An 11,301-nucleotide genomic window follows, 5' to 3' on the forward strand; every position below is an offset into this window, starting at 1 on the left:
GAGGCTCTCTTGAGTTGCCGCAAAGCACAAAAATCCTATGCATAACCATTTAATTTTTGCTTTCTCTTTTCCCGGAAAAGAAAGAAAAAGGGGGCAAGTCAACGTCTCTTCAAAATCCGATTTGGCTTTTTTTTCAATGGGATGATCTATCTTCTCTATCTTGTTTTGCCAGTTAAACACTAATGATGCTCATTCTAAGGCATGATCTGTGAGTGCAATTTATTTCTGAATTCAGCCTTTCTTCTTAAGAGTATTTGCTATAGCTCATTCAACGCGGCGTTAGCTGTTCAGGTAGCTGTTTCTTTGGCAAGCGGGGCCGGGCCCATCCTGAAGCAACTATGTCTAAGGGACCTGCAGTTGGCATTGATCTTGGCACCACCTACTCCTGTGTGGGTGTTTTCCAGCACGGGAAAGTGGAAATAATTGCCAACGATCAGGGAAACCGAACCACCCCAAGTTATGTCGCCTTTACTGACACCAAACGATTGATCGGTGATGCTGCAAAGAATCAAGTTGCAATGAACCCCACCAACACAGTTTTTGATGCCAAACGCCTGATTGGACGTAGATTCGACGACGCTGTTGTCCAATCTGATATGAAGCATTGGCCCTTCATGGTGGTGAATGATGCCGGCAGGCCCAAGGTCCAAGTAGAATACAAGGGAGAGACCAAAAGTTTCTATCCAGAGGAAGTATCTTCTATGGTTTTGACAAAGATGAAGGAAATCGCAGAGGCTTACCTTGGGAAGACTGTTACTAATGCTGTAGTCACAGTACCTGCCTATTTTAACGATTCTCAGCGTCAGGCTACCAAAGATGCTGGAACTATTGCCGGTCTTAATGTACTTCGAATCATCAATGAGCCAACAGCTGCTGCTATCGCTTATGGCTTAGACAAAAAGGTTGGAGCCGAGAGGAATGTGCTGATCTTTGACTTGGGAGGTGGCACTTTTGATGTGTCAATCCTCACTATCGAAGACGGGATCTTTGAGGTCAAATCTACTGCTGGAGACACCCACTTAGGTGGAGAAGACTTTGACAACCAAATGGTAAACCATTTTATTGCGGAGTTCAAGCGCAAACACAAGAAGGACATCAGTGAGAACAAGAGGGCGGTCCGTCGCCTCCGTACTGCTTGCGAGCGCGCCAAGCGTACGCTTTCTTCCAGCACCCAGGCCAGTATTGAGATTGATTCTCTATATGAAGGAATCGACTTCTATACCTCTATTACCCGTGCCCGGTTTGAAGAATTAAACGCTGACCTGTTCCGTGGCACGCTGGACCCTGTAGAGAAAGCCCTTCGGGATGCCAAGCTAGACAAGTCTCAGATCCACGATATTGTCTTGGTGGGCGGCTCTACGCATATCCCCAAGATTCAGAAACTTCTACAAGACTTTTTCAATGGGAAGGAACTGAATAAGAGTATCAACCCTGATGAGGCTGTCGCTTACGGTGCAGCTGTGCAGGCAGCCATCCTTTCTGGAGACAAATCTGAAAATGTTCAAGATTTGCTGCTGTTGGATGTCACTCCCCTTTCTCTCGTCATTGAAACCGCTGGCGGAGTCATGACTGTTCTCATCAAGCGCAATACTACCATTCCTACCAAACAGACCCAAACCTTCACTACCTACTCTGACAACCAGCCTGGTGTGCTCATTCAGGTTTATGAAGGTGAGCGTGCCATGACCAAGGATAACAACCTACTGGGCAAGTTTGAACTCACAGGCATACCTCCTGCCCCCCGTGGCGTTCCTCAGATCGAGGTCACCTTTGATATTGATGCTAATGGCATTCTCAATGTCTCTGCTGTGGATAAGAGCACAGGAAAAGAGAATAAGATCACCATCACAAACGACAAAGGTCGCTTGAGCAAGGAAGACATTGAGCGCATGGTCCAGGAAGCTGAGAAGTACAAAGCTGAAGATGAGAAGCAGCGAGACAAGGTGTCCTCCAAGAATTCCCTTGAATCTTACGCATTCAACATGAAAGCAACTGTCGAAGATGAAAAGCTTCAGGGTAAAATCAACGATGAGGACAAACAGAAGATTCTGGACAAGTGTAATGAGATCATCAACTGGCTGGATAAGAACCAGACTGCAGAAAAAGAAGAATTCGAACATCAGCAGAAAGAGCTGGAGAAGGTCTGCAATCCCATCATTACGAAGCTGTACCAGAGTGCAGGAGGCATGCCTGGAGGAATGCCTGGAGGCTTCCCTGGTGGTGGAGCTCCCCCCTCTGGTGGTGCCTCCTCTGGGCCCACCATTGAAGAGGTTGATTAAGCCAACCTGAGCATAGGTCTAGCATTGTTCCACACAAAACATTTGAAGGACCCAAATTTGTAGCAAATTCCATGGCAGTGAAGTTGAGCTGCTATAGTTAATAAAACTGGGCATTCTTGATACTTGAATATGGAATACGTGCACAAGGAAAGGAAATACAACATTGCACTTTATAAGCACTGTATTGTTAAGTGGAAAATGCAATGTCTTAAATAAAACTGTATTTAAAATTGGCAAAAAAAAAAAAAGAGTATTTGCTATAATGGATACACTGGAATAATATCAGGGATTAAATTAAAAAGGCACTTCAGAGAAAACAAATCCACCAGGGGAGACTCCACTGGAGGAACAATTTTTACTTGTCTCCTCACACCCAAATCCAACAGATATTTTCTAGGGGATTTCAGCTACCGGAAACAAAAGGAGCTTATGGGAAAGTAACGGACTAGTTGGTCCTAGCTACTGTTTATTGGGTGTTAGACACTAGCTAGGCATGTTATACTGATGATCAGGTAGCTGGCTGACTATTATTGTACCCATGGTAAGGATGGGGGGTTTGGTTCCTAAGACCCCTGAACTCATTTCTTCTTCAGAAGACTTAGCTAAGTAACACCAATGTCAACGGCTGTTTTTCTTCCTCTCTTACAACGCTTGATATCATTCTTCATACTCCAATGACTATCGCCTTCTACGAGTCACGTCTCCGTGACAACTGATCGATTGATAATGATTTCCTTTTTTTTTTTTTTCCCCCTCAGCCTAGAATTTCCCTGGAAGGCAGCTCGTAGCAGATAGCCTAGGCTGGCGGGTAAGAGAAAGTCCATTTCACAAAGGGTGTTCAGGGTCAGTAAAAGACGTAACTGCACCTTTGCCGAGGACTGCTGGGTGCCTCTCTGCAGCCTGCCCTGATTCAGTCTACTCCTGGCACAACTTTGATTCATTTGGCATCTCTGCTTGATGCTTGTACCATGCATTCATTCACCGTGAGTTTTTTCTGCATTTGTTTTGGGTTTACACTAGTCTTCTTAGCTGCCATGCTGTCTTTTTGCTTCTTGTGCGTTTTGGGGGGTGCTTGGCATTCGATGAGAACACAGTGGTGAATCTTTGTTCGAACAGAGTTTTGAGCTTGTGCTATATGTGAGCCATCGTGGCGGGTGAGGAGGATAAAAGGGTGAATTAAGATACACCTTCTGTCCTCACAGGCTTCAGACTCAGATGCAGGGGATAAACCGCTAAGTAGATATTTACGAAATAATGTGGTGATTGTAGGGCTAGAGACAGAAATTCAGAGGGTCAAAGGGGGCACTAACCTTAGTCCACTGGTTGGGGAAGACTTCCTGGGGGAAAAGATGTTTGAACTGACTTCAGGGTTAGTAGGATTAACCGGGTACAGGAAGTGAGAGTGGGAGGGATGGCAAGCCGTGGCAATGGTATATTTGGAGAACTGCCGGCTTGGTGTGGTTGAAGCATAAATTGAGAGGTAGGCAGTGTAAGGAGATGAGATCCGGCGCGTGGAATACCACTGCAACGGGCTTGGACTTCGGGGAGGCTTTGAGGTGTTTTTAGACCTGCAACCTCACACGTTCACTTGTGCATTCAGATCAAAACTCCGGTGGGCGAGGACTGGCAATTTACTTCTGTTCCTTGCTTTCCTTTCGGAAACCTTCTACAAAAGGTCGAGAAGTGGCATGTCAGCTGCTTGGTTGCACTCCTCGTTCTGTTACAGGACTCCTGGCGCATGTCTTCCTGTGGGCTGATGCCGGGTGAGCCGTCCCAGCTAGTCTTCCTCTGGCATTGGCCTTGGGGATTGGCGATTTCTTTACTCTCATTCACATTTCTTTTGGTGATGTACAAGAAAAAAAGAAAAAAAAGACCCATCCTCCACAGTCACAAAGGTCAAGGGTTCTATTCCGGTTGTGACATTAACTAATGGTTTGATCTTGGGCAAGGAACACCAACCTCTGTGATTCCTCTGTAAAGTAGGATCATAATGTCCAACCCACAGGGCCATGGTGAGGAATGCTCCCGGCAGTGTGCCTGGCACATGGAAGTTGCTCGGTGAGTGTTAAATCTCTCCCTCCATAGATATCAAATACTTCGTTGATTTCTGACCTAAAGCAGTCTTATTTCCTTCCAATATTTTAAGTGGGGTGGGGCAGGGAAGAGCCCCTGAAAGCAATGTAGTCAATTAATGCTAGCTCCTAGTACGTGTCAGGCATTGTGCTAGGAGCTTTATGCCCTCTGAACTAAGTTGGATTTGTGCATTTACTCTACGTACAGGTGCACAGTTTCACAAATGAAGGAACTGGGCCCACAGAGGTTGGATGCCTTGCTTATGATCATGTGGATGGAAATGTTCAAATCCAGGATCTTATCAAAGCTGTCTTTTTTATTATGCCAAACTTCTTACTGGGTACCAGGCATTTTTCTGGACACCGGGGAATCGCGGAGTTGAATGACATCATGTTTCCTGAGAAATTCATGGATTAATGGGAGAAGGGGGACAGGTATTTGTCGGGTCCTTAGAAAACAGTGTGCAGGTGCAGAGAGAGGTGAGCTTAGGATGCTATGGGAGCTGAGTGGAGAGGTGCCATTAAGGTCTGGAGGGGGCCCTTGCATGGGATTTGTTTTCTTGGAGTCCATCACCTGTGGTCTGAAGATTAGAAGCTAATTATTGGATAAAACCTCAAGCCCAGTTCCATGGAAGCACTTCAGGGGCAGAAACACTGGCCACATCTACAAAGACTTCCTCTCTGTGTTCTCCCGGTCTGTGGGTAAAGTTATATTGGGAGTCATTTTGGAAGATTGGTGCCTCATTGAAAACGACCTGTCTCTGTGTGGGTTCCACGCGTTTGCTTGGTCTCTAAGACGGGTTTTCTTTTTAATGGTCACAGGAGCCCATTTCCCTGCCACCTGTCAGTGTTTAGCTCGCCTCTGTGGCTTATTACTGCTGTCATCTGCTGCAAAGGAGAAGTGTGCATGCTTTGGGTAGGGGCTCACAGAAGTCAGTAGAGGGGAGGAGGCCGAGCTGAGAATCCAGGTGGTAGCGTTAGCTATCAGCACAGTAACAGTCCTGTTCTCCTGCCTCCTTCCCAGATAGCCAGTAGGGGCACCACTCCTCCTAGGCTTTTACAGCCGTCCAGCCAATTTCTCCACCGTCTTCTTTATGCCACCACTACCGGGCATGAATTCTGGCTCATTTCCATCACTCAATGTCATAGGTGAGCGCAGCTTCCGCCACTATTGAGGAACCATCAAGCAGTGTGACAACATGTTGTCAACTTTTATCTCATGTATCGACTAGGTAGTGTAAGTGGGGCAAATTGGTGCTTAAGGAGACAACAGATCCTCTGGATTTTCCGCTGTGAGAAACGAACGGCTGTAGAATTGGAGAGGATGTAGTTCCTACCACAAGGAGCTCACAGGTGGTTGTGTCGCACCTGTTTGTATAGGGGTATATGATGGGACGAGCGATTACAGGTGAGATGGGATAGGTCTTCTGCTGGACAGAAGTGTAGGGTGCTGCAGTAGTCAAGAAGAGGGATATAGGTACCTCGCGATAAGTTTGGGGCTCACGGTGAGGGGTGGGCAGGCACGGGATTTGCTTGTAGGAATAAAGGCACTCCGATTCCAGCGTGGAGGACCAGTTAGGGCAGTTCCAATGTAGAAGGCTAGTGTAAGAGTCTAGGCGAGAGATGGATTAGGATGTTGGTGCAGATAGAAAAATGTATGGTTCAAGGACTCTAAGGAGATTAAAACCAACAGGCTGGGTGATACATTTCATAGGATGGGTGAAGGAGAGGCGGGTGTCAGGATGACACCAATGTTTCTGGCTTGAGAGACAGGATGGTTCGTAGTGTTGTGTACTGAGCTACAATTCTTGGAAGAGATCAGAACGGAGGGCTGGAGGAGAAGAGAAAAATTTAGTTTTAGATCCTTTGAGTGTGAGATGCTCTGGGAAAGTTCAAGGGGGTGGTGTTAAGTAGGAAGTTTTACACAAAGACCTGGAACTGAGAAGAGGGCTCTGGAGTTGTTCTATAAATGTGTGAATCATCTTTGTTGTGGTGTAACTGAAGCCAAGGGCAGAGAAGACCGTGCTAATTAAGAAGAGAAGATGTGTTTGGGGCTAGATTTGGATGGATCCCGTTACTCATGGACAGGAGGAGGGGGAGAAACTTACCAAGAAGATGGAGATGATACAGCCAGAGAGGAAGAAATAGAGCCAGCATGTTGTTAGGTTGCGAAAGCCCAAGGACAAGTGTTTTCAAAAAAGGGGGAGGGTCAACAGTGTCTACTGCTATTGAAAGGCCAACGGAGATGAGGCTTAGAAAGTGTCCACTGATCCCCGTTCATGCTCTGTCTCTCTCTGTCTCAAAAATAAACTTTAAAAAAAAAAGGGGGCGCCTGGGTGGCTCAGTCGGTTAAGCGTCCGACTTCAGCTCAGGTCACGATCTCGCGGTCCGTGAGTTCGAGCCCCGCGTCGGGCTCTGGGCCGATGGCTCGGAGCCTGGAGCCTGCTTCCGATTCTGTGTCTCCCTCTCTCTCTCTCTGACCCTCCCCCGTTCATGCTCTGTCTCTCTCTGTCTCAAAAATAAATAAACTTAAAAAAAAAAAAAAAAGAAAGTGTCCGCTGAACATGGCTGTGTGCACTTCATGGAGATATTAGCAAGGGTCATCTCATTGGAAGGATGGCATCAGATCCAGATCAGAGCGGGTTGGGGGTGTGTGGGAGGTGGGGAAACGGCGGCGGTGAGTGACCACAACTCTTCCTTCAAGTTTGAAAGTAAAGGAGAGGAGGGAGGTGGGCAGCGGGACTCTGGTGCTGATAGTGGGCCAACACTTAAGAACAGAGAGAGGTTGTGAAAGAGATAAACAGAGAGAGGACAGAAAAAAATAATCGTAAAAGAGTCTGAAGGTGTTAGGTGGCACTCGCATGCAAAGATCAAATGGGGGGGTTGTTGTGTCCACTCCTCTCCTATTGTCAGGGTGAAGGTGGAGGGGATGGGTGCCCTTGTTAGTAGACCTGTGTGTCTGCTTGTAGGGGTTTCCTTTCTGATAGCATCTGTTTTCTCTGTGAAGTGGGAGTGAAGATCGTCTTCCTCATGTTGGTGGGTGGCAGTGGCAGAAGCTTGAGAAGAGTTGATGAAGTTTGTAAACAATTACTATGGAAAGTGATGGGGGATGATGTGGTAGGCCTGCTTGGTAGAGTTGTGGGCTTACTTGAGATTGAGGGTGAAGTGTGTGCTGTGGATCTGAGATGGCCTGGTTGGCTTTTCCTGCTTGGACAGAGTCTTGGAAATGGCCCCCAGCTGGGTTTTCCCAGGCCTGGTTTTATCTAGATGGTGCAAACAGAAGGCAGCAGATGGGTGAAAGAGCTTATGGTATGGGTGAAAACATTACTAAAATCAGGGGCCATGGAGACCAAGTTAAAATCAGTAAATGAAGAGAGGAGAGGGCTGATGACCTGGGAGAAACCAGAGTTCAAGAGCTGTCACAGTGCGAGTAGTTGGGTAAGCGAGGTAGAATTAAGCGGGAAGGGCTTGCATCAGTGACTCTAGGAGTAGAATATTTACAGGTAATGGAGGCTTGGAAGTGAGGGGTGGAGGGGGAAGAGGACCACCGGCAAGAAACAGGTCAAGAGACTGAAAGAGAGGTCAACTATTGGGTTACCCATGTGGGTGCTGACGTCACCCAGGATGATGGCAAAGCCCTGGGTGAAAAACCAAAATAACATAGATTAGCTTCATTGGGTGAATGCGAGTGATAGGCAGATTGTAGATAAGGGCCATTAAAGGAAGAGGAGAAGTAGGTGCTGCGGTATTTCACCCAGAAAAGCTTGTAACAAATGGCTCTCAACCTCCTTTCAGAAGGCATCAGTAAATCATTGTAGCTATCCTTAAAACACTTATTCACACATTTGTTTAACATCTATCGACGGTTGAATATTTAGCATTCTTGAGCATTCTCTGTTTGCCAGGCACATGGCTAGAAACTGGGGTGACAAGTAAATGAGACACATTTCCCGGGAACTAACTAGTAGGGGACACAGATACAAAGACATGGACCTACAGTGCAATGTGTCATCCTATTTCTGAAGTAGAGGAACAAATTCCATGATGGCACAGAAGACTGAGTGATTAATTCTTAATGGAGAAGGTGAACAAAGTGTCCCAGGAAAGCTGCTTATTTGGGCTGGAGGTTGGAAAGTGAGTAATTTTGCCATACGGTGAAGGGTGGTGGAGGAAATTAGATTTTAGGCAGAAGAATGAGCAGGAGGAAAGGCTCGGAGGTGTGAGAGTGTATTGGGAATATAATGTGTCTTATCTGCATCTTGTCCATTTTGCCTGCTGGGTGATGGTTTGCTGCTCTGAGAATGAGCTTCTCAGAAGATAAAGTAAAAATAAAAAGGAAGAAGAGCTCAGCTGGTGGGCCCAGGGACATGGTAAGAAGGGGCAGTGCTGCCTTGAAGGGTAAAAGATGAAAGAGAAACATATAGTGTTATAACTCATACAGGGTGACAGTGATGTGGTTATGGAAGAAGGTGCCATATGCAACTCTACACCCAGGGGCCAAAGAGGGCTGTTTTTCATCCGCTGGGGAATAAGTTTACAGGTACAAGTCCTGTTACCCTGGAAGACGGTATAGGCTTAGCTCATAATTGCACACGGATGCTCTAATGTTTGATGAGAAACTTCACCTTTGAGGGTCCCCAAAAAGCTATATTTATTTACAGTAAAGGCCACATATGAGGTCTTAATTGTCCTTGACCACCATTGGACTTGACATCAAGTAGAATGTCTGGCATGCTATTCTTGCCAGGCGTGTTATTTTTGGGACCTTTGTTCCCGACAACTCTATTCTGTTGAAACTATTGTGATTAATCGTGACCTTAATCAGAGGGAAGGTGAAGTAAACTTCATTGACTCTGACAGAGTTCTGGTGCTAGACTGTGAAGTTTTTGAGGGCACAAATCATGTGTTATTGATCTCTTTACTTCTAGAACTGAGCTCTGTGCAAACATTGGGCTTGACAGGGCAATCACATGCCTTATGTGCTGCCATGTGCTTTCTGTGCCTACAGTTAGGCATCACCAATCAATTACAGCACATTTCCTGTGGAGCCTGAATGGCCTCGGAGTTCTCAACAGAGTGATCTGGACAGTCACTACTAATTGACGGAGTTGACCCATGAGATGAAATCAATTGCCAACTGTCTGAACTCTGTAGGACGGCCATAGCATAGTACCACAAACTGGGTGGCTTGAAACAACAGAAATGCTTTCTCTCAGAGTTGTGGAGGCCAGAGAGTAAGGTATTGACAGGGTTGATTCCTTCTGGAAGCTCTGAGTGAGCATCCATTCTGTGCCTCTCTCCTAGCTTCTGGTCACTACTGGCAACCCTTGGCATTCCTTGGTTTCTAGCTATGTAGTTCTAGTCTCTGTGTCCATCTTCACATGGTCTACTCCCCCCCCCCCGCCCTCTGCCCCGCATTGCTGGGGTGTCAAATCTCCTTCCCTTTTGTCTTGTGAAAACACCAGTCATCGGATTTAGGGCTCACCCTAAATCCAGGATGATCTCATCCAGAGAACCTTAATTCCATCTGCAAAAACTATTTCCAAAAAGGTCAAATTCACTAGTACTGGGGGTTAGGACTTGGATCTATCTTTCGGTGCTGCTGTTCAACCCCCCACACCATCCCTGTAATCGCCATCGATTCATAGCCAAGCACCTGGGTAAAGAGACACCTGCTTGTCTTTCCTGTTCCTGGGGATCTGAGTCCTTCTGCAAGACTATTCTAGTGTCCATTTTCTATAGTCCTGGGGTCTACCTTATGTCTTATTAGTCTTATCTCTTACCATAGGCTGAAGACCCACCCCGGAGCCATGTGCTCCAAGTCCCATGTCATGCCACCATGCTGCCTGGGTGCTGACTGCTGGCTGCTGAAGATTTTCTGCTGTGAGACTTCCAGTGGTCTGGCATTGTGTCTTTCCAGAGGCATGCAGGTTTACAGGCACTCTGTTGAAATTTCCAGAAGCATATCCCATACACCAGAGATTCCTTCCAGAGTCTGTTTCCTTTCATCATCTAGAACCTGCTTGTTGGGTCCTGGGGCTTATATTGCCCATCCTGTGCCTAGGTACCTGGCCTCTGCCTCTCTGACCAATCACTTCTTCCTCGATCCTGGTCATGACATGTGTAGCCTGGCAGTCAGCACTAGCTTAACCCCATGCCCAACCCTGGTTCCTAGGATTTTTCTGGCCTGGCCTGGCTGGTTTCTTGGGTGAACATCCACGTACAGACCTTTACTTGTGAGAAAGAACTTATCTCACACCTGCTGTATCTTCTGTGTGTGGGTGATCCTGTTTCTGGTGTAACAGGTGACTAGAGGGAAGGTTATAATTGTATATTTTGTAAAGATGCCCCAGGGACAGTGACCTGTCCACCAGAGGGGTCTCCTTAATGTGGACTCAGAGGAGAAATTGCTCTCAGATCATATTACTGGGTAAAGCTGGATTCACTTGTGAAAGCATTTTTTTTTAATAATTTATTATTATTAGTTACATTAAGAACCTGCTTTTGCTGTGCTTTGGCCGTTAGGAAGTTTTTCACTGTGTGTGTGTGTGTGTGTGTGTGTGTTTTATTTATTTATTTTTTTAATGTTTATTTATTTTTGAGACAGAGGGAGACAGAGCACGAGCAGGGGAGGGGCAGAGAGAGAAGGAGACCAGAATCTGAAACAGGCTCCAGGCTCTGAGCTGTAAGCACAGAGCCCGATCGGGGCTCAAACCATGAGATCATGACCTGAACCGAGGTCAGACGCTTAACCGACTGAGCCACCCAGGCGCCCAGGTGTGTGTGTGTTTTAATGTTTATTTATTTTTGAGAGAGAGATGGAATGTGAGTGGGGGAGGGGTAGAGGGTGAGGGAGACACAGAATCAGAATCAGGCTCCAGGCTCTGAGCTGTCAGCATAGAGCCCGACGCGGGGCTCAAACCCATGAACTGTGAGATCATGACCTGAGC

General features: G+C 46.7%; 1 protein-coding gene across 1 annotated transcript; it reads left to right on the forward strand.

Moving 5' to 3' along the window:
• The first annotated feature begins 268 nt into the window (after window positions 1-268).
• LOC131503856 (heat shock cognate 71 kDa protein-like) lies at window positions 269-2,435 on the forward strand. Its single transcript, XM_058715578.1, has one exon. The coding sequence runs from the start codon at window positions 339-341 to the stop codon at window positions 2,277-2,279; it is 1,941 nt and encodes a 646-aa protein (XP_058571561.1). The 5' UTR covers window positions 269-338; the 3' UTR covers window positions 2,280-2,435.
• The last annotated feature ends 8,866 nt before the right edge of the window (window positions 2,436-11,301 follow it).

The sequence above is a fragment of the Neofelis nebulosa genome, chromosome 2, assembly GCF_028018385.1.
Source record: "Neofelis nebulosa isolate mNeoNeb1 chromosome 2, mNeoNeb1.pri, whole genome shotgun sequence".
Taxonomy (NCBI): Eukaryota; Metazoa; Chordata; class Mammalia; order Carnivora; family Felidae; genus Neofelis; species Neofelis nebulosa.